Here is a 25,012-nt window from a genome sequence, read left to right on the forward strand (position 1 = left end):
TAATCACATATTATTATATATGGCACTGTATATATTAGACATCCTGGTATATGGATGTTCTTTTTCATTTATGTCCGAGTTAATCAAATCATAGGACCCAAACAAGCAAAAAAAAAAAAAATACTAGATCCCTAAACATGTTTAGTCCAAGGTCCACACAGCAAGTATATATTGCATGTTTCAAGTTTTAATTTTTAATATGACTGTTTACATGGCTGTGCACTTCAGCGGCAGCTTGGTCTATTCACTTGGCTTTTAAAAAACTTTTGTTGCACATTTTAAATAAACTATAAAACTTGTTATTTATATGTGATGGGTAAATGCAAATCAAAGACGAAAAGGATCTCACACATGCACATAATCCATCTATCCATCCTCTTCCGCTTATCCGAGGTTGGGTTGCGGGGGCAGCAGCTTGAGCTGAGATACCCAGACTTCCCTCTCCCTGGCCACTTCTTCTAGCTCTTCCTTGAGAATCCCGAGGCGTTCCCAGGCCAGCCGGGAGACATAGTCCCTCCAGCGTGTCCTGGGTCTTCCCCGGGGCCTCCTCCCGGTTGGACGTGCCCGGAACACCTCACCAAGGAGGTGTCCAGGAGGCATCCTGATCAGATGCCCGAGCCACCTCATCTGACTCCTCTCGATGTGGAGGAGCAGCGGCTCTACTCTGAGCCCCTCCTGGATGACTGAGCTTCTCACCCTATCTTTAAGGGAGAGCCCAGACACCCTGCGGAGGAAACTCATTTCAGCCGCTTGTATTCGTGATCTCGTTCTTTCGGTCACTACCCATAGCTCATGACCATAGGTGAGGGTAGGAACATAGATCGACTGGTAAATTGAGAGCTTCGCCTTATGGCTCAGCTCCTTTTTCACCACGACAGACCGATGCAGAGCCCGCATCACTGCGGACGCCGCACCGATCCGCATGTCGATCTCACGCTCCATTCTTTCCTCACTCGTGAGCAAGACCCCGAGATACTTGAACTCCTCCACTTGAGGCAGGATCTCGCTCCCAACCCTGAGAGGGCACTCCACCCTTTTCCGGCTGAGGACCGTGGTCTCGGATTTGGAGGTGCTGATTCCCATCCCAGCCGCTTCACATTCAGCTGTGAACCGAACCAGAGAGAGTTGAAGATCACAGCCTGATGAAGCAAAAAGCAGTGACCAAATCCTGAGTCCACCAAACCGGACCCCCTCAACACCCTGGCTGCGCCTAGAAATTCTGTCCATAAAAGTTATGAACAGAATCGGTGACAAAGGGCAGCCCTGGCAGAGTCCAACTCTCACTGGAAACGGGTTCGACTTACTGCCAGCAATGCGGACCAAGCTCTGACACCATTTGTACTGGGACCGAACAGCCCTTATCAGGGGGTCCGGTACCCCATACTCCCGGAGCACCCCCCCCACAGGATTCCCTGAGGGACATGGTCGAACGCCTTGTCCAAGTCCACAAAACACATGTAGACTGGTTGGGCGAACTCCCATGCACCCTCCAGGACTCTGGTAAGAGTATAGAGCTGGTCCACTGTTCCGCGACCAGGACGAAAACCACACTGTTCCTCCTGAATCCGAGGTTTGACTATCCGACGGACCCTCCTCTCCAGAACCCCCGAATAGACTTTTCCAGGGAGGCTGAGGAGTGTGATCCCTCTGTAGTTGGAACACACCCTCCGGTCCCCCTTCTTAAAGAGGGGGACCACCACCCCGGTCTGCCAATCCAGAGGCACTGTCCCTGATGTCCATGCAATGTTGCAGAGACGTGTCAACCAAGACAGCCCTACAACATCCAGAGCCTTGAGAAACTCCGGGCGTATCTCATCCACCCCCGGGGCCCTGCCACCAAGGAGTTTTTTGACCACCTCGGTGACCTCAGTCCCAGAGATGGGGGAGCCCACCTCTGAGTCCCCAGGCTCTGCTTCCTCATTGGAAGGCATGTTAGTGAGATTGAGGAGGTCTTCGAAGTACTCCCCCCACCGACCCACAACATCCCAAGTCGAGGTCAGCAGCGCACCATCCCCACCATATACAGTGTTGACACTGCACTGCTTCCCCCTCCTGAGATGCCGGACTGTGGACCAGAATCTCCTCGAAGCTGTTCGAAAGTCGTTCTCCATGGCCTCCCCAAACTCCTCCCATGCCTGAGTTTTTGCCTCAGCAACCACCGAAGCAGCATTCCACTTGGCCTGCCAGTACCTATTAGCTGCCTCCAGAGTCCCACAGGACAAAAGGGACCAGTAGGACTCCTTCTTCAGCTTGACAGCATCCCTCACCGCCGGTGTCCACCAACGGGTTCGGGGATTGCCGCCACGACAGGCACCGACCACCTTACGGCCACAGCTCCGGTCAGCCGCCTCAACAATAGAGGCACGGAACATGGCCCATTTGGACTCAATGTCCCCCACCTCCCTCGGGATGTGGTCGAAGTTCTGCCGGAGGTAGGAGTTGAAACTACTTCTGACAGGGAGCTCTGCCAGATGTTCCCAGCAGACCCTCACAAAACGTTTGGGCCTACCAGGCCTGACCGACATCCTCCCCCACCATCGAAGCCAACTCACCACCAGGTAGTGATCATTTGACATCTCTGACCCTCTCTTCACCTGAGTGTCCAAGACATGTGGCCGCAAGTCCAATGACACGACCACAAAGTCGATCATCGAACTGAGGCCTAGGGCGTCCTGGTGCCAAGTGCACATATGAACACCCCTATGCTTGAACATGGTGTTTGTTATGGACAATCCGTGACGAGCACAGGAGTCCAATAACAAAACACCACTCGGGTTCAGATCGGGGGGGCCATTCCTCTCAATCACGCCCTTCCAGGTCTCACTGTCATTGCCCACATGAGCATTGAAGTCTCCCAGCAGTACGAGGGAGTCCCCAGAAGGTATGCCCTCTTTTCCGCCCCGTCCAGGGACTCCAAAAAGGGTGGGTACTCCGAACTGCTCTTCAGTGCATATGCACAAACAACAGTTAGGACCCGTCCCCCCACCCTAAGGCGGAGGGAGGCTACCCTCTCGTCCACCGGGGTAAACCCCAATGTACAGGCTCCAAGTCAGGGGGCAATAAGTATGCCCACACCCACTCGGCGCCTCTCACCAGGGGCAACTCCAGAGTGGTACAGAGTCCAGCCCCTCTCAAGGAGGTTGGATCCAGAGTCCAAACTGTGCGTCAAGGTGATCCTGACTATATCTAGCTGGAACCTCTCAACCCCGCGCACAAGCTCAGGATCCTTCCCTTTCAGAGAGGTGACATTCCACATCCCAAGAGCCAGCTTCTGTAGCCGAGGATCGGACCGCCAAGGTCCCCGTCTTCGGCCACCAACCAACTCACACTGCACCTGACCTCCTTGGCCCCTCCCATAGGTGGTGAGCCTATGCACATAATGCACTTTAAATTACATTGCCCATTTCCAGTACTTCTACACACATAGCTGTCCAAATACAGGACTGATTTTGTGATAACTTACTATACCATATATATGCACTGTTGCCAACTCTCTGGGTACTATATATGCACTTCCTTACACTTTAATTCTTAGGAACTTCTTGCTGTTTAGAGTCTATCTGTGACAATCTGCATTATAATATATGCACATTATACTTTTTTTGTTTCGTTAGCCAACAAACCTCATGTTTCTATTCCCACTTCTACGTTTTTTATTTCTTGTTGGCTACAAGTCTTATTTAAGCATGTTTGGGCCTGGCCAGTACTTTGATGGGAGACCACGCAGGAAAAAGCAGGGGGTGCCCACCCTGTAGTCTGAATGTGGATCCCAATGTCCCAGTTCAGTGACGGGGACACTGTGCTGTAAAAATGGCATTGTCCTTTGGATGAGATGTAAAACCAAGGTCCTGGGTCTTGTGTTCATAAAAGATCTTTGGGCATTCTTCGTAAAGAGCATGATGTATCCCAATGTCCTGGCTAAATTGTTCACTACAGCCAGGTCATTCTGGTCCCCTAATCATCCCCTGTCTCTGATTGGCTAACTGTTACTCGCCACATCACCACCTAAAAGCTAATGTGTGCTGAGCGTACTGGTGCAAAATGGCTGCCATCACATCATCCAGGTGGATGCTGCACATTAGTGGTGGTTGAAGTGGCTTCCCACCCACTGTGTAAAGCGCTGAGAGTATTGAAAACCGCAATATAAATGTATTATTATTATTACTATTACTGCAACTTATGATTAGAAACTAGCCCTGAATCTGCTAGTGCGATTACTGATGGCCCTATACTGTTTGCCAGAAGGAAGGAATGAGAAAAATGACTATACAGGATGGCTGAGTTCTTTAATTATACTGTTTGCCTTTCTAAGGCAACACGTGTTGTAATATATCCTGAACAGAAGGCAGTTTGATGCTGGTAATATTCTGTGCCGCCTTCACCACCCTTTTCAGTGCTTTATGATCATGGGCTGAGCAAGTGTTGTATTAGGATGTGCTGCACCTAGTGAGGTTGGCCTCCACTATGCACCTGTACATTTTCAAATATATTTATGAATGATATCTATGTACAAAAAAATAAGCCTTGTCCATCTGTCATTCAAAAACTTGAAAAGCACTGGGGCTTGAATCTTGATCTTAATCAAGAGCTTATGATGTAATGCATGCTCCTGTAGCAATCAAATAGAGGTGTGGGCTACCCTGGCACCGAAATTGGACCGTATGTCCTTCCCATGGTAATCGGTGGGGCAGGTGTCCACCATGGCTGTCAGGAAACGAACAGCTGTGCAGGTGTTCACCACGCCTGTCAGGAAAAGAGCAGGCATACACCATGGGTCTTCACACCAGACTGGTCATTTTCATTGCAAACAAAAGCCATATACTCTGTTCACAAAACAAAGTCATGCACACCATTATGCCACACTAACAGGAAGATCTGTGGTCTCATTTCACCATGAAGCTAAAAATGGGAACGGTTTCACTGACAATGAACGAGAAACAATGAGACAGCAGTATACTGCCACACATTTCAAAGCGAGTGGTTAGGTTGACTACAGAGCCGTTAAGCACCTTGCTAAAACACTGTGGCCCATCTCCTAGCTAGGCAGCTTTCACGGTACAGAGTACTTGCCATGAATTTAAAGAGCATCTTTCATAAGAAACACCTTCCTTTGAGGATCGAAGGTCCATTCATTTTGTAGTGTGTTGATTTTATTACTTCCAGGTGAAAGCTCATTAGCTTGTACACACACAGCCTGCCCTTAAGACAAAATAAAACCTGTTTGGATGCACAGAGATGTCCGACTACCTGACTAGAAGTTATAAGAGCAAAAATTGTTGGAAATATTGCGTACTGTCATGGGCACTTAAGGGTAGTAAAAAAATAAAATCTTATATTAATAAAAAGCTTCATGCATTCACATAGGGTGGTGTACTTGCCAAAAATAAAACCAGTTTAGATTGTTGAAAAATATTCCAGTAGGCAGCTTGGAAATAGAGAGAAATTCAGTAATACTGTGCAGTCTCCTGTTACTCCACATGGTTAGTCTTGAGAAAACAGAACCAACTTTTGTGTGTGGTATTAATTTCTGACTAAAACTGGGCAATCAATTGACTAAATCTTGGAGAGAGACTTCCATTTGTATAAATGTCAGGCTTTGACAAATGGAGCATAGCTAATGAGAATCATATTGTTGGTTCCAAACAGCTTACACAGTATATGTTTCTGTGATATCTCATCAGAGTCTGGTGCAGTATTGTTCTTTCATGGAGTACATATAGCATTACGCTTACAGTATTAAGTTCAGCTTTTCAGATGTTTTCAGGAATATTGTATGTTTGGAACAGATTCTCTTAAAATAAAGTTCTGATGTCACTAGGTTAATTTACTGTAATGTGTTCAGAGAGGCATTTATTTTAAAATGACAAAATACAAACTGCAGAAATGTTATGGAGTGGCATGGTACATCTCATTCTGGCAAACTTATCTCCCTTCTTCCCTAACAATAATCACCCCCCATCATGCAAAATTGATTTGCATGATGGTGGGGTGATTACTCAAGATTGAGCATGATAAAGGCGCTATATAAATGTGTTATGCTAAAAGCATTATCGGGCTCAAGTGAATAATTGGACTGTTGCATGAAAATTAATACAAAACAAATGTTTTGTTTAGCTGCATGCTATATGGGCAGTTCGTCAAGCACCTGACTCGATAAGCGCTTATTAGCATCTGACTTGGGTTGGGAAGATTGGTGTATTGTGGAAATTTGGGACTGTTTGTTTAAGAGAGTATTTGTAAACGTAATCCTTTTGTCTGTTACAGTAATTAATGCACATAGAAAATTCTGTAATATTCTTAAGTGCCCGGACTTTCTCAAGTGTTTTGTGGTGCTGTATGAAACAAACATGTTAGAAACATAACTTTTCCACTTTGTTATTTGATTAATTTTTTGTTTTAAATGTTGTACAGTATTCATCTAGTCATGTGTAATTGAAGTGCTCATTGACCTGACAAATTTTCCAGAGCAACTTGTAGACTAAAGCAATTTTTGACCAATTGTATGTAGTGTATACCGACTGTCATGAAGTCATTCCCAAAATTAATGTTGTGTTGTTCATGGGCATTTACAGTTAGGTCCATAAATATTTGGACAGAGACTTTTTTCTAATTTTGGTTCTGTACATTACCACAATGAATTTGAAATGAAATAACTGAAATGCAATTTAAGTGTAGACTTTCAGCTTTAATTCAGTGGGGTGAACAAAATGATTGCATAAAAATGTGAGGCAACTAAAGCATTTTTTTTAACACAATCCCTTCATTTCAGGGGCTCAAAAGTAATTGGACAGATTAAATAACTGGAAATAAAATGTTCATTTCTAATACTTGGTTGAAAACCCTTTGCTGGCAATGACAGCCTGAAGTCTTGAACTCATGGACACCACCACATGCTGGGTTTCCTCCTTTTTAATGCTCTGCCAGGCTTTTACTGCAGCGGCTTTCAGTTGCTGTTTGTTTGTTTGTGGGCCTTTCTGTCCGAAGTTTAGTCTTCAACAAGTGAAATGCATGCTCAGTTGGGTTAAGATCAGGTGACTGACTTGGCCATTCAAGAATTTTCCACTTCTTCGGATGGGTTTTTTTCTGTTTTCGCAGCTTAAGGATGGCTTCTTTCACCTGCATGGAGAGCTCCTTTGACCGCATGTTGTCTGTTCACAGCAAAATCTTCCACATGCAAGCACCACACCTCAAATCAACTCCAGGCCTTTTATCTGCTTAATTGATAATGACATAACGACAGACTTGCCACACCTGCCCATGAAATAGCCTTTGAGTCAATTGTCAAATTACTTTTGAGCCCCTGAAATGAAGGGATTGTGTTAAAAAAAAATGCTTTAGTTGCCTCACTGAATTAAAGCTGAAAGTCTGCACTTCAGCTGCATCTGAGTTGTTTCATTTAAAATTCATTGTGGTAATGTACAGAACCAAAATTATAAAAAAGTTGTCTCTGTCCAAATATTTATATGTATATAATATGTATATCAATTGACCTCCCCAACGCTCTTAGCTGATGAAGTACACTATATTTAAAGAAAGAGAACATTTTTCACGATCCTGTTTTTGTTGATCTATATATATTTGCTGGGTGCCACTCCTCCTTATGTGAACAATGTTGCAATTCCTGCAAAGTGACTGGGTATCAACAGTTATGGCTTACTTTTGTAAGTGTAGTAGGTTAAACCTGAAGATTCAGTTAATCTCAGTAGATAATCATTCACCTTCTTGGACAAACACCAAAAGGAAGACACTAACTTTCATATTCTTATCTGTTTTAATTAAGTTGATGGAAATAAAAACATGATTTTTTCACAAAGAGCCAGCATTCACTTTAAACTTTCACAGTATAAAAGTTAAACTGTATCTTATACTTCACTATGTATTTGGGCAAAAATGCTGAAAGAAAATAAAAAACATTTATCCCTTCCCTTCCTGATTTATAGTACCAACCAAACTAACAATGTAATACTTACTGACTTAAATATTTTTTAACTTGCTTTTAAAATGGTTTACTTCCCTAGTCTGTAACTGGATGCTGACAGACCACTGTTGGAAATTAATGAAGCCTTTCAAGAATGATAAGGTGCATATGCAAATATAATCTCTGGTAGGTCAATGCCTTTTCAGCGTGTTATAGTTAGTCTGCTAAGTCTGAATCTCTGTACAGGAGTTTCAGTCTTCCTGAAAATTCTGCAATTTTTAAATATTTCGGTTTTCTCAGTCTTCTAGTATCACAGAATGAAATGCATCCTGCAACAACTGTAGAAGAAAATAGGTAGCCTAAGAAATTCCAGAGTTGTCTTTTATGTTGTCAGGTTACTTGTCGGGATTGCAATTGTCTCGTCTTTGCATTCCACAGATGTAGGATACTTTTTAATTCTGGTTTTCTTGTTACTGAACACTGCAAACTTGACTCTGAACTTTGAAATCTGGTACATATTTCATTATTTATTATTTATTTTCTAAGTTGGAATTTTCTAATTTTAAAGGATGCTCTTAATAGTTTGAAGACTTTCAGATAAGTGTCATTATGAGGAATTTAATGTTGCAGCCATGTCAACAGACACACCACAATTAACAGATGGAACTGAAAATCTGAAACTGATTGTTTAATAAAATCTGACATCTGCAATAAAATTAGACCGATGCTCATTTAGCCAGACGGTCATCGTAGCCCTCTGTGCAGCTCCTATTTAGAATGTTGAATAGTTTCAGTTACTGTTCCAGTTGATTTATTTTAAAATCTTGTAACAAGTTTTTTGTTGTTGATATAGTGTATTTTAAGCATCTACTTGGTTCTTAAACTGTTTGCTTATATCACATGCAGTAATGTCTGCACAGCCTAATGCAGTAGTGGCATTCTTTTCTACCTAAAGGTAGTCCTAAAACCACTTGGGCTATTCAGGCTCGACAAAATATACAGTTTGGGAAATAAATATGGCATGAAATCCATATCACAAAATAATAAAAAATTTGGACTATTTTGGTAGATACCAGTATGATGTATCTCTCTATTATAAAAAAAATCTTGGAAGGAGACGAGACCCGATTGTCTCAGAGAGACACTTTCACATCCCACGAGACGAGTGTTCGTGTCAAGAGATGCAACCATGCCTGGGTCCAGAAGCCCCGTGAGACAAGAGCTTATGCAAAGAGATTTGGAAAAGTCCTGCCCACATAACCACGCACACGGTTCAATCATATCTCAGTTGTGTGAATGCTATTGTCAGACACATTCCTTGTAGAGAGAGAATCGTATTTTCAGTCATGGGCAGTTATATGTTGCGTTGTCACAATATAATTCCAAACACAGAATCAAAATTCAGTGCGATATTGATGAAAAGGTAAAAGTGAAAATAGATCAAATATATGGACAGAAGTGAAATGACAGAAGTGAGCAGTTCCAGCAAAGAGGAGGTAAAAAGAAGCAAACTGTATGTCTTTCCCATGGTATCACCGTTTAAGAGGGGATGTCATATCGGAGGAGTGACAGCGTCTCCTTGGGGTGTGTTCAGCCCCCCCCTTCACAACGCGAGCGGCACAGACGCGAAGTGGCTGGTGTCTAGTGCAGGCTGGATGGGTTTAGGGGTTGGCGAGCGAAGCCCCCTAGTTTATATATACTTTTATGACTGAAATATATTTTTCAAACAAATTAACTGATCATTAATTGTGCACAATCACGTGCCTGTCAAAGCGATTAACACCTCTCTACTCAGATTTGATAGCAGATATTAACCTCTCTGGTTTGCCAATGTAAGCTCAGATTGTCTCTGTGTGTGTCTCTCTCTCATATGCAACTGCCAAGAAAACCAAGAAGAAGACGACAACAATTTCTGCTCTCTCTCCCTATTTCAACAGCTTTAAACGTACATATATTGTCAAACCCACTTAATTCAAAGCACAGTGACAGGGAGGCAGAGCCATCTTTTTCTCGCCAATTGAGGTGAACTGCTATCACTCTGTGTAATATTTTTCATAGCAGAAGGCTCAGTTATAACACACAGTACACATACAAGTCCATACACAAAAGCATTAGCTTTTAAGTTGCTAAGACCACTTACTTAAAGTAACATTTAGTTTTTTCTTCTGTTCCTTTTGTACATATTTTCAAGCTTTTCACACTTTTCATATTTAAAAATGTTTGCAAGTTTCCACAAAATTTTTAGCATACCAGTATATTTATTTATTTTTTTTAACAAATCCATACCACATAGTAGATTTTCTTCTGCCATAATAAGTTTTATTGCCCTTTTCCTCCTCCTTGCCTGTTGGTTTGGTATTTTTGTCATACATTTAGATGAATTCATTGTCTTTTTGTACAGTCATATGAAAAAGTTTGGGAACCCCTCTCAGCCTGCATAATAATTTACTCTACTTTCAAACAAAAAAGATAACAGTGGAATGTCTTTCATTTCCTAGGAACATCTGAGTACTGGGATGTTTTCCGAACAAAGATTTTTAGTGAAGCAGTATTTAGTTGTATGAAATTAAATCAAATGTGAAAAACTGGCTTTGCAAAAATTTGGGTACCCTTGTAATTTTGCAGATTTAAATGCATGTAACTGCTCAATACTACTTGCAACACCAAATTGGTTGGATTATCTCGTTAAGCCTTGAACTTCATAGACCGGTGTGTCCAATCATGAGAAAAGGTATTTAATGGGGTCAATTGCACGTTGTGCTTCCCTTTGACTCTCCTCTGAAGAGTGACAGCATGGGATCCTCAAAGCAACTCTCAAAAGATCTGAAAACAAAGATTGTTCAGTATCATGGTTTAGGGGAAGGCTACAAAAAGCTATCTCAGATTTAAACTGTCAGTTTCAACTGTAAGGAATGTAATCAGGAAATGGGAGGCCACAGGCACAGTTGCTGTTAAACCCAGGTCTGGCAGGCCAAGAAAAATACAGGAGCGGCATATGTGCAGGATTGTGAGAATGGTTACAGACAATCCACAGATCACCTCCAAAGACCTGCAAGAACATCTTGCTGCAGATGGTGTATCTGTACATCGTTCTACAATTCAGCGCAATTTGCACAAAGAACATATGTATGGCAGGGTGATGAGAAAGAAGCCCTTTCTGCACTCACACCACAAACAGTCACTTGTTGTATGCAAATGCTCATTTAGACAAGCCAGATTCATTTTGGAACAAAGTGCTTTGGACTGATGAGACAAAAATTGAGTTATTTGGTCATAACAAAAAGCGCTTTGCATGGCAGAAGAACAACACCGCATTCCAAGAAAACACCTGCTACCTACTGTCAAATTTGGTGGAGGTTCCATCATGCTGTGGGGCTGTGTGGCTAGTTCAGGGACTGAGGCCCTTGTTAAAGTCAAGGGTCGGATGAATTCAACCCAATATCAACAAATTCTTCAGGATAATTTTCAAGCATTAGTCACAAAGTTGAAGTTACTCAGGGGTTGGATATTCTTACAAGACAATGACCCAAAACACAGTTCGAAATCTACAAAGGCATTCATGCAGAGGGAGAAGTACAATGTTCTGGAATGGCCGTCACAGTCCCCTGACTTGAATATCATCGAAAATCTATGGGATGATTTGAAGCAGGCTGTCCATGCTCGGCAGCCATCAAATTTAGCTGAACTGGAGAGATTTTGTATGGCAGAATGGTCAAAAATACCTCCATCCAGAATGGAGACACTTATCAAAGGCTATAGGAGGTGTCTAGAGGCTGTTATATTTGCAAAAGGAGGCTCAACTAAGTATTGATGTAATATCTGTTGGAGTGCCCAAATTTATGCACCTGTCTAATTTTGTTGTGGTGCATATTGCATATTTTCTGTTAATCCAATAAACTTAATGTCACTGCTGAAATACTAATGTTTCCATAAGGCATGTCATATATTAAAAGGAAGTTGCTACTTTGAAAGCTCAGCCAATGATAAACAAAAATCCAAAGAATTAAGAGGGGTTCCCAAATATTTTCATATGACTGCATGTTTGTAAGTCCACTCATGCTAAAGTGTTTGATAAAGTAATAATAAATAGAGCACTGTAGTGTAAGGTTAAATACACACAGACAGTGATGTAGTTGTTGGAAGGAAATAAGTAAAGCTATAGGTAAATTTTTTTTTTTTGTTTTTGTTTTTTCTTTTTTCAGAATTATGTTTATGCTGTGGGTGGAAATGATGGTGTGGCCTCTTTGTCTAGCATTGAACAATATAATCCTCATTTAGACAAGTGGATTGAGTTGAAAGAGATGGGTCAACGAAGAGCTGGCAATGGTGTTAGTGAACTTAACGGCTGTTTGTATGTGGTTGGTAAGTGACTGACAAGGATTTTTTTTTTTTTTTTTAGTTGTGCAGATGGCAATTTGTTCTTTACAAATTCTTTACTATACGTTTTAGAAAGCAATCAGTAATAAAGGCAAACACTCTTGTCCCCCTTCGCAGATCCCCACAAAGTCTTCTCATCTCAAAAGTCTTTTGTTATTCCGTCTCAAGCACAGACTTCGTCAAAAATGAGTCATTTGCTTGCTGTTTATTTGCCCTAGAGAAAAACAGAATAGGACATTTTTTGCTATTCATAAAATGAGCATTCAGAAAAAAGGGAACACATTTTTGTTATGATCAACAATTAAAGAGTAATTGAGCAGCAAACATAAAAATCTTAACGTTTTCAAACATACATGTATTAGTTATTGTGGTCAACATAAACACTAGGGAATCCATTCCTGGACATTTTTCATTCCCGCATTCTCGGGAATGAAACTGCTGTAATTCCCGGGAAAACGGGAACGACCAAGCTTGCATATATAGCGTGTAAAAATGGATCAAGAAATAACAGAGTTATAGTTGAAAATAATTAAGGTGGCGCCATTGCTTCAGCTTGCACTTCATCAGACAACAACTTTGAAAAGCAACTTGAAATTGCAATGTGTCAGTCTGTTTCATCCGCATTATCTGTGCCAAGAAACTTGCCATCACAGAATGATGACAAGTTAGTAAAAGCTGAAACTGCAGTATTTCAGAGCAACGGCAAGCGCGGGCGTTGTTTAGAACAAGTGTATCAGTATCTGATGATTGTGCCGCCTACTTCAATGGAGGCAGAGCATGCTTTCTCAGCGGCTGGTGTACTTCTGCATGAAGGTGCGCTCTTGCCTGGAAGACCGCACGCTGGGCATGTTAATAATAATAATAATAATTAATTACATTTATATAGTGCTTTTCTCAGTACTCAAAGTGCTATCCACACAGGGAGGAACCGGGAAGCGAACCCACAATCTTCCACAGTCTCCTTACTGCAAAGTAGCAGCACTACCACTGCGCCACCTGTGAGGACGTTGTACTTTTTACGCTCTTATTACCGCAACTAAAGATATATGTACCTGTATGACAGCATGAACTGCTTGTAGATAAGGTTAGTCTTTTATTTGTGTCAACATATTGCAGTAGTTTTATTAAAAATAAGTGTCGGTTGTTCTAAAACTGTTCACATGTGAGATGCCCGTGCACTGTGTCATCCCCGGGAGCCCGGGATACCCGGGAATAAAATGTGGGATTCCCGAATTCCTGGGAATGGATAAACCCGTCCGGGAATGGATTCCCTAATAAACACCTAAATGTGGTGATTTTTTATGCATTTGTTATGTTTTTTTTTTTAAATTCTTTTCAAGTAAAAATCATGTCAATATCATGTTGTGTTCGGGAAGTATTGCAATAAAATCACACAAAGATCCAACAAAAATGGAATCATTAGTGAAGATGTCCCTGTTTTTATTTTTTTTTCTAGATATACATAGAAAAATATAAATATATTAGCATATATTGTAATGTGTTATAAGACTGTAAAATGTTGTAGAGAGAGATTTTAACATAATCATGTTTGCCCCAGCAGTCTCTGGTATCTCATAATATATAATACTTCACATAACAACACAAGGGCAAATGAATGTGTGAAAGACAAACTAAAATATTGGGCTTACCCATAACAGATTAAACTTAAAAAGACATGCAAAAAAGCTCAATTTTATAAATATTTGCTTTTATATTGCCTTTTTAAATAATAGAGGAAATAGGCAGTCTTTCTTGAAAGTATAAAAACCTTTTATTTATTCTTCTATAAACAATCTTGCATGAACTTGCCATTACGATCTGAAATTTGTTACAACCAATTACTAACAGAATTTTCTCTCCCCTCTAGAAAGTATGAGCTCAGACCTATTATTATAAAGATTATAATATGTTTTTGCATAATTCTGTACAGACCTGAGTAGAAACTGACATCCGCTTAGTATGACTTAACATTAAAAAATCTAAATTGAAATGGAAAATAATGTCATAAAGACACTAGGACATTTCACTATACTATGCTTATCGACATCCATGTGTAATCCTGGAATTTTTCAGGATGAGAAAAAGAGCCACAATTCATTTTTTTTCAGCAGAATATGATGAACCCAATATCTGTGCTCAAGACACTGTTGATGCCTTCTCTTTAGTACCGTGATTGCCAGGATTAAAAAACCAAAGCCACAGCAGGCGTTTTAGAGGCACAACAATCACATTACAACAATACAAGCTACAAAATGGTGACAAGAAATGATGTTGGTTATATTTTCCCTGCAAAACACCAAAATAAACATACATACATAAGCTCTTAATTATGTATCAAGATTGCCTGACATTTTTTCAGCTACAGTTTTCCCTTTTAAACTGCTATGAAACATTCTGACCTGTCATTGTTTACACGTCTTAAACACCTATTATCATACACTAATTTCTGTATTATCTATATCTATTTATTTATTATATTACATATCTATTAACTATTTATGTATCCAGATTGCAAATACCATACATTGCATCAATGTTCATATTACTTACTACACGTCAATATTGCTGCTACTTCTTTATCTTGTCTTTGCACAATGTCTTGTTTGTGTTTTAATTTTAAATTAAAATTTTAATTCTATTTTTAATTTATTATTTGCACTTCATGTTGTTATACTGTGCACCCTGAGCTTCGCAATTTCGTGTATCTGTATACTTGTATATGGTTGAGATGACAATAAAGTTTGCTTTGATTTTTGCCTTTTTTGCCTTTTTTATGTACCTAAGACTTTGATGGCCAATTAATAATTCATTAGACTAGTGTTTTTCCTGTAAAAGTGGTGTCTTTAACTGATAACTGGGGTTTAGCAATTCTGACAGCATGACTTTTCAGATAATCACAAAAACCTTTTGTTTGTATGACAGACATCCCTAACATTTGCTAAAAACAAGCAAATATATTTACATTCAATAATATCTTCATCTTTGCCATGAATGTGTAAATGTATTAATTATGTTTATTATACCATACTTTGAATTCAGTCAGTGACCTGAGAAGAATGTAATAAAAATGGTACTTTGGAGTATAAGTTCTCTATTGACAGAATTGGCCTTTAAAAAGTCTCTTTAGGCATGAATATGCTTTCAGCTTATATTGTTCTAATCAGGTAAATGTGCAAAAATGGATTAGGTTTTGCAAAATAATTCTTCAACAGTAATATTTTTTGGTAGTCGCTTCCATTTTTAAATTGAGTATGCACAACTATTTGGAAATTGTTCACAAATAATTTGTGATCCTCACATTAGATTATTTTTTACAGTTTGCAACTCAATTTTTGTTTTATTTTAAAAATGAAGTGGCGGTGTTCTTGTTTCAGGAGGTTTTGATGACAACTCACCTTTGAGCTCTGTAGAGCGTTTTGATCCTCGAACCCATTGCTGGGAATATGTGGCAGAACTAACTACACCTCGAGGAGGGGTTGGTGTTGCAACTCTTATGGGTAAAATATTTGCTGTCGGAGGACATAATGGAAACATCTATTTAAATACTGTGGAAGCCTATGACCCCATTCTGAACAGGTGAGTATAATATATTTTAATGCAGATTAATAATGGTTTATGGCTGCATATGTATGTCAAAATCTTTCCAGCTCATCATATGACATGTCCACTTTTCCTCACATATCTTAAGGTCACTTAGCATACTCTGCTGTAAGCACTCATTCATCACAATGTGAGGACTCAGTCTGAGATTTGAAGCAGTTGTTCTCTTAATTGTGTAGAATATTATTCTTAATCCATAAAGAAGATGCCTTTGTTCCTGATTATTTAATGATTTAATCTTCAATATTTCAGTCTTCAGTAAGGTCATTAATAGCGTAATCCTGAGTAAGCAAACATTTTTGATGGAGAGTCAAAGTTTCAGTCTCTATATAAATATCTAGGTATTCCAATGAACCCATGCAGTTCAGCAAACATTAATGGCCATTATTAACTTTCAAGAAATGGTTTTATTAAAAAAGACTTTTTTATTAAAAGCTATTAATAGCAATGATTAAACACTAGCAAAAGAATAATTGTCAAGCAAAGTCATTTAGCTATGACATTGTTTGAGTCATAAATATGAAACTGCTTGCTTCTATGAAAAGACCTTTCACAACTGTATATTCTACTAAATAACAGCATTGGCAACAAATCCTGAATAATGTACAGTGCTGTAGAAATCAACTAAAGAAAAATTTTGATAAACTTTAAAAATAAGTTTACTAATGCATTTGCATTTAGTTAACATCGGCTAAAAGAATTTTGGAACATTGTTCACATGAGGCATTGTGAGAGATTTTTTTAATCTTCAGTTGCTATTAAAGTACTGAAAGTTTGATTCAAATCCATGAGGAAAAAAATGACGAACTAACGTTCATTGTCCCAATTTTAAGGAATAACGTTCAGAAAAGAGTGTGGGCATATTTTCCCTGTTGCAGCTGATTTAGATTATTGTGAAGTTGTTTTTTTGTTCTTTCAGTGGCTGGAGTGCCACCAATGAAAAATTGAAAAACATGCCAATTGCCTGAATGGATGGTTGCATTGCTGTTGTGCATTTTAGTCCTTGTCTCTCCAAACACAGTAAAGTACAAGAATAATCCATTTTGGTCAATCTGCTGCTGAAAAACCTTCCTCCCGATAAATTTCTTCACTCACATTTGAAAATTGCGCTCAACACCCACAATTTCTCCTTCACAGCTGCTACTTCCATCTAAATCCATTGCTGATGAAAACATTGCTATGCAAACTCATATTCTTTAAAAACACACAGAAGGCGAAGGTAAACCAGCAGCCTAAAACATACACAATTACCCCTTTATGTAACAGCAATACAGACTGTTCCCATACATAATGGCTTATTTATTTATTTTTAGATGACTTTGTATGACCACTTTACCACACTTATTCCAGCTAACCGTAGATTGATCTTGTTGAGAACACCGCACGAGGACTGAAATATTATACATTTATGCAAGTTGCCATGTAGACTGCACAATCCATGCCTGTGGCTGGATTTGGCCTGCAGGTTGTAATTTGCCCATACATTCATTCATGCTTAAATGCCACCTCCACAATACAACATTAAAAAGCTCATAGTGTACACTGTACAGTGTGTAATTAACAAACCTATGATTATGCTAAAATTTTAAATTGTGGTACAAGTAACAATTAAAAATATTGACACACTAAAAAATTCTTCAGGACCTCACATCAGGATTAGCAATGAATAGGTTAATAGTTGTGTGGCCTTTAGAGAGTCAATGATCCTCAAACGCTTGATACAACTACTCCAAACTCAGTCCTGGATTCAAATAAAGTATTTGATTTAATCATATACCTTCTTACAAGATTTGTCCTTTAACAGTTCTTCCTTATCAATTCCTTCTTCTTTTCTTTGTCTTCCACTCCTCCCAGGATAGCTTGGCCTGCCTGTGACTCACCTGGGGAAGGGGGAGCGCACCATTTTAACCTGGACCCAGGAGTAGTTCTGGCACATCAGTACTGTAACCTGGAAACACTTCTGGGTGTGGTACGGCTTCCCCCTGGCTGAAAGCTCACCCCTAGTAGCTCTGTCTAGTGGCACCCAAAGATACCAAAAATAGCTGCCCACCAGAAGTTTAACTCTGATGCAGCCTTACAGGTATCCAAATGGAAGCCATGCCAGAGGGATGTTGACACTAAGTGTTTTGGGAGAAACACATGGGTCTCAGAAGCAGTCGCCTTCTGTCTTCTGTTATAACGACATTTCTGCAGGGATGGTACCACTAACCAAACCATCCGAGATGTCTGTCCTCTGAATCCTCCTTTACAATTCTTAAATTACAGAACCTCTAGTATAGTAGAACACTATAGAGTTCATTTAAAGAATAATACTTGGAGAAGTAATATTCATAAATTGAAATATATACTTGTGTTCTGTCTCATTTGTATTGTATACAAGCAAATTTGTTCTTTATTTCGTCTTATACGATTTCTCGTATTAGAAATTTGTTAGTTTTCGCATACCCCTTGGGGTTAGAGCGCAGGGTCAGCCATTGTACAGCGCCCCTGGAGCAATTACAGGTTAAGGGTCTTGCTCAAGGGTCCTGCAGAGTAGGATCTCTTTTGGCAGTGACGGGGATTCGAACCGGCAACCTTCAGGATACCAGCGCAGATCCTTAGCCTCAGAGCCACTACTCCGCCCCATAAATTCATGCCAACAGTATATAGGTGGCTGTATGTTTCTTGCGAGACTTTTGTTTTTGGTATGTTTTATATCATCTGTGGAGGAACATGGAAGAGGGTTATGGAGTTCCAAACAAATGTCAACATGGTAAGGTCAAAATTGCTTATTCCACTTCAGTAAAGCAGTTCACGTTTAAGATTCACAAATAAAAAAACAAACAAGAAGAAACACAGAATATCATTTTTATTGTATGATTTTATTTGGTCATATATACTTTAAAACTCTAAGCTCAGTCTAATTTTTGGCCATTTTCATCTGTTTTTGATTTAACTAACCTTTTTTTTATATTTCACTCAATATTCATATTCCATTTATAAAGGTAAAGGACAGAGTTTCCTCTAAGTATTAACTCATCCTCCAAGTAATACTCATATTTATGTTGTACACAGAAGTTATAGCACAATGAGTTGCAATATGTGACTAAGTTTTTACTAAAAACTGCTCTGTTTTTATTCTCCTAAATGTTTGAAATAGCTTCTAAACACCTTAAAAGTAATTTTAGTAGTCTTTCCGATAAATTTTATGTTAACATGTGTGTACTGTTTTGAGGAAGTGAAATGAAAACTGAGAACTTCACATGAAATATCTTGATGCAGTTGTTACTTGCAAAGTCAAATGTACAGCCATGAAATTCAGTCACTAAGAGCATTTCTGAACATGTTCTATTCTGTTCTGCAATCATAATTGATAACAAAGTATATGTTTTATATATAATATACTAGGGGGCTTTGCCCCCTGCTCGCTTCACTCGCCAGCCCCCTGGCCAACACTACATGCTGGCCTCTTTGCAGTTCTGCCACTTATGTATGGGGATGTGGATGTACAATTTAAATGGATTTTAATTTTCATGTGAATTGTTATATTTGCATTCGTGTGACATATAACTGCCCATGATTGCATTTCGTTTCTTTCTCTCTATTAAATAAAACAACTTTTTCGAATGTTTGGCTCTGAGATTTGTTGTCTTTGCAAAAGCTATTCTAACAGGAAACTGTTAACGTTTTAATATGAATGGCATATCAAGATCTCCTTTGGCATCTAATGTTATCCGCAGGTGATGTATTACATTACCTTTCTTGGATACATCCTTCTTTCTACAGTAATTTGTGCGGTGGAAGACTGGACGGTGTTAAGTTATAGATATTCTTTGTGATATTGTAAGTTGTTGTTTTCATCTTCCGCACGATCACCACCAACTGTTTCAGCATAGTCTATTGATACGTATTTAACCATTTTGCCATGTTACCAATCTATATTTTTGGAGTAAATTCATTTGACTTCCTCGTTTCTAGGTGCTAGGATTGCTGTGTACTCATTTCTTCTGTTGATAACCCTTCGTGATGAAAATCTTCAATACGATTTGGACATAATACGTCTTCTTTAATTGGAAACTTAAAGTGAGGAAAACGTTAAAATTTATAAGAGCTGAGAGCGCAGGAAGTGTGTCTGACAAAAGCATTCACAATACTGAGAGGTGAGAGTACCGTGGTCTTGTTTGAAAATGGTTGCTAGGAGGGCATGACTTGTAAAAATATCATGGCAATATTCTCGTCTCGCGGGACTTGAACAAATCTTTTCCAAGAAGTCATGTCTTATCTCCTAAAAAGTCTTGTCATGTCGAAAGATTTTTTTATATAATAGATAGATATTACATCCATCTATCTATCCTATCTATCCTATCTATCTATCTTATCTATCTATCTATATTATACATACTCCAGATTATAAGAGATAATGACGTGGATGGAACTGGCCAGCACCAAATCCTAAAACCTTCAATTCTCTCTATTAAATTCACTACTAGCAACAGCTAACAACATTAGCACTAGAATCTTCAGTCTTTACACATTATACACATCACATCAGCATTTTGTCATTATTATAACATGAATAAAGTTTCTGCTTTTATTACAGTATGTGTTCCGCATTTCTTGCTTCACATTTGCTATCATCCTATATTAATCCAGATCGTTGTAGTCACGGAACACACATGAAATGTATGTATTCCAAATAATGATATATTATTTACCCTATACAACTCCAGGCACCTCACACCCAGATAAACAGACTTGAGCTGGGAGAACTTCAGCTGCGTTGGTAGGGGATGGGATAGCAGGCTGCTTGCTGCCTGTGCTGATTGACACATTTGCAAAACAGAGACACTGATGAAGAGGTGTGAAGGAATTTAACGTGGCCTGACATTGACTTTTTTCGAAGGCTTCAGGGATTCTAGTGTTAACATACATACACAGGACTGACCAGTATTATTGGATCAGATGTAAATGACCAGTTCAAAACACCAAGACCTGTTTATTCTTTTTGGGAAGTTTTTTTGCATGCATTCTTCAGTCATACCACCCATTCTGAAAAATTAGTTTAATTTAACCGTGACATAAACAACATAAGACACTATGACTCAGGGGAAACTGGGTCTTTGAAAGCACATTCCCCCTTTTGTAAGTCCAATTCCTTAAGACTTTTTCTCCAGCTAAGCACGTTTACCATAAGCTGTACAATACTTCAGCTTTTACAGTAGATGTTCTCCAGTCTGTGTGTTTCTTCTCAGTGTAGTTTTTAATCGTGTTTGAATAAAACTGCAAGTCTCTCACACCCACCTTCTTCTAGCTGATTAAACATATGGAAATTAACATAGAGTTGGGGGATAAAAGGAACTCCCTTGAAAGGTGCTCAAACATCATACATTGAGGATCTGTACAAAGGCTCAATTTCATATTTTATGTAACAAAAGAAAACTGTATAGACATGCTCTAAAAGTAACAGAACACGAGTTTCATATGCCATCAATCCTCCTAGCTTCTGCATGTTTGATCTCAGATGCATGTTCATATTTTCATGTAGCACAAAGAAAGAAAGAGAAGTTTATTTTCGCATTTGCAGTCATTGCCAGATTTGTAGTGTTTGCAGATACGCTGAGTGAGCCACCCTCCAACGCAGTGCTCTGCTCTATGCTCATGAGTTACCTGAAATAACTGGAGTGCTGATTGTTTTTCACATTTGTCTATTTTTCTTCATCATGTGTAGTGAAACATTGTGATTATAAATGTTACACTTTTTGGTGATGTCCAATAATGTAAATAAAATGAGTGGCAGGAGAGGATTTGTCAAGGTAAAAATGATACCCAAATGAAGTCAATAGCGAGCCAAGGTGTATGTTAGGTGTTTGTATACAGTGACTTAAAGGAAACTGTTCTCCTTCTCTTGATCTAAAAAAAACAGTTATAAGTTGTTCAGAAGTTTGCATGCTAAATATTTTATAAATAGTTCTTTATGAGATAACTGAAATGTCCTGAATAACACCGTTCAAAGAATTCTTTTCTGAAGAATATGACGTGTATAAATCTTCTGATTGAAATTTTGCTGCTCCTTCTGAGAAATGTCTTACTGTTCTATTTTTTATATTTTTGTCATTTTCTGTTTCTTTTGCAGGTGGGAATTGGTAGGATCAGTTTCACACTGTCGTGCTGGTGCAGGTGTAGCAGTATGTGGGTGTCATATTAGCCAGATTCGAGATGTGGGCCAAGGATCAAGCAATGTTACAGACTGCATGTGACCGTGGTCTTACATAATTATAATGCTTCTGTCTTTGTATCAGGGAGTACATTTTGTAGGATTTTCGTGATCAGTGTTTACTTTTATTAGTTGGACTACTGGTGCAGAAAAATGCACACTGTTATATTTGTCAGGTATCATTGAGAAAGCAAACTTTAGTAATTTACAAATGTTAACAAATAGTGGTGGCATTTGGTGTTTTTCACAATTTCTTGCATTAGTAGAATTACTAAATATAATGTAAAAAGCAATCAGGTTGTTTCTAAAATAATTTATGGAAATGGTATTTTTTTAGTGTATTTCACATATTTCGTAAATTTTGTGCATTGTATTTTTTTCCTTTTAGGATATAGTCAGAATCTGTGTTTTGTGTTTTCTAAGAAAATTATGAAAAGTAATTTCCTCCTTGGTGGCGGTGATTTAAAGTTTACTGTTTGTCTTTTTTTTTTTTTGTATACTGGTTTTGTTTTCTGGTTATGTATTATATTGTTTGCTTTTTCCAATAACAGTACATTTACCATGCAAGTTTGACAATGGTATTATTTCAGTATGTTGTTGAAGTGATCATTCAGTATTTGATGTATAATATGATAATGTTTCTTAATATGGAGGCCTTGAAGTTATTCTTCATATTAAGGTTTTTTTTTATTAAATATAAAAAATTATTAAAATATGTAATTGCATATTAGTTCTGTGATGTTATTTCTTGTTTTTATTTAAGACAATCAGACTCTTGAAGATCAAGGGGGTAAAACAAACCAATCTATTTTTGTAGTGGTAATAGTAAAACTATAAAATTACTTTTATAAGCACCCCATTACTGCAGTTTTTCTTACTGAAGGCATTAGGTTGGTATTTATATCTAATAGTCTGAAAACCCACTGATTTGTTGGTTTTGTTTTGTCTTGTTTTCTTTAATTTCCTGAACACAATATTATATTTGTTGCACTTTTACTGAAAGTGGCATTTAGAGGAATGGGTCTGTTTCTGTGTGTGTTTTTGCTTGTCAGAGAAACCTAAACAACTACTCAAAAATCTTTAGGTCACTTTCAAATCCTGAGGTTAAAAAATAAGATGATGTATGTTTGGTACAATGGAAAGCTTTTTCTTTAAACTTGATACTGTATAGTGTGTTTTTGTTTTTATACATGATTCTCATTTGAACACTGAAATCAATCCTTTTTTTAACCAGACTTTATTTAGAAAAGTTTTTCTCTATTATTTCTTTGGTAATTAGGTTTTTTCTGTATATTGTTTTTAGTGATGGGTGGTTTGTAGCTTTAAGTAGTACAGTTGTGGTTTACTTTATTTGAAAGGAACATTTAATGTCATTGTATTTAATTTCAAAAATGTGCAAAGTTGATGGTATTCTGAAGATAAAGTAACACAATTCAAAGTGGTGAGTGATGATCATCACCTGTAAACATTTCACAGATCTTTTTTTCCCTTCATCTGACATTAGTTTGCACTATATGTCGTTGCCAAAATTGTGTCTAATAATGCCATACAAATCTGATGCCTAATTATAAAATTTGTTTTTAGATATGATCAAACAAAGCATTATTTTTTATATGTATTTGGTCTTAATATCCTCTTTTAATTGAAGCAAGCAGCACCTCATATAGTTGATCTTTTGTTATTAGATGAAGCACCAGATTCAGTATAAAAATACTTATACCTTTAAATACACTATATGGCCAAAGGTTTGTGGACACCTGACCATCACTCCCATATGAATATTTTTGATATCCCTTTCCAAAACCATGGACATGAATATGGAATTGGCATCCCCTTTGCAGCTATAATGGCTTTCCCTCTTCTGGGAATGCTTTCCATAAGTTTTTGGAGTGTGCCTACAGGAATCAGTGACCATTCAGCTAAAAGAGTATTTGTGAGGTCAAGTACTGATGTTGGACAAGAAGACCCGACTTTCAGTTGGCATTCCAATACATCCCAAAGGTGTTCAGTAGGGCTTTCCCCAAACTACCTCCACAAAGTTGAAAGTGCAAAGTGGTCAAAAATGTCTTTGTATGCTGTAGCATTAATAATACCCTTCACTGGAACCAAGGAACCTATCCCAAACTTTCAAGCACAGCCCCAAGTCCATTATCCCTCGTCCACCGAATTTCACTTTAGGCACAATTGAGAAGGTAGCGTTCTCCTTGCCTCTGCTAAACCCAGCATTTTTAGTTTTTATTTAGTTTTAGTTTTTCAACAATTAAGTTAGCTCTCATCACATATTATTTGTTTTGTGTTTCTCACTAAAATTTCCACACATACACAGTTTTGCAAGTTGACAAATTATATATCATTTATATTGTACTTGTCAACTTAATGCATACAATTTTACTGTCTGTGACGGAATTCAATTTTTTCAGGATAATGTGACTTTTCAAGGCTGCCAGTATAATCAAAAAATGCAAGAATCAAGTAAGTGTATTCTTATGTCATGTATTACTTTGACATGCAACAAGTTTAATTGGTTATGGTTATTTAATTTCAAAAATACTATTTTTATTTTTGAGATTTTATGTTTGTAAACAATAAGGTCTCCTCACACGCATACTCTTATATTTATTTTTGATATCTCCTGATACTAACTATATGTCATCTACCCATTTCCGAACTTTGAAAGTGTATTTCTGTCAAGGAATTCTTACTTTGCTTATTGTTTTAGATACTGCTGAGGTCTCTACTTGAGCTATGCTAAATAACAATAATAGCAAAAGTAGAGATGAAAAATTTTCTGTGTATAAAATGTATAAAACAGTGCCTGAAGTTAGGCATACTGAATCAATGTACACATGAACTGAACATGTAAGCTGCATTCAGACACTGACCAGGTTTGCACTCAGACCTGAATTCATGCCAATGATTAATAA

The 25,012-nt window shown here is 38.4% G+C and overlaps 1 protein-coding gene across 1 annotated transcript in view; it reads left to right on the top strand.

Moving 5' to 3' along the window:
- Positions 1 to 25,012, top strand: part of klhl8 (kelch-like family member 8) — an 80,500-nt gene extending 55,488 nt beyond the window's left edge. The window contains exons 8-10 of the mRNA XM_028802288.2: positions 12,121 to 12,280; positions 15,670 to 15,871; positions 22,008 to 25,012. Coding sequence (XP_028658121.1) covers positions 12,121 to 12,280; positions 15,670 to 15,871; positions 22,008 to 22,131 — 486 coding nt within the window. The 3' untranslated portion in view covers positions 22,132 to 25,012. The remainder of the gene's footprint in view (positions 1 to 12,120; positions 12,281 to 15,669; positions 15,872 to 22,007) is intronic.

The sequence above is a fragment of the Erpetoichthys calabaricus genome, chromosome 5 (assembly GCF_900747795.2).
Source record: "Erpetoichthys calabaricus chromosome 5, fErpCal1.3, whole genome shotgun sequence".
NCBI lineage: Eukaryota > Metazoa > Chordata > Cladistia > Polypteriformes > Polypteridae > Erpetoichthys > Erpetoichthys calabaricus.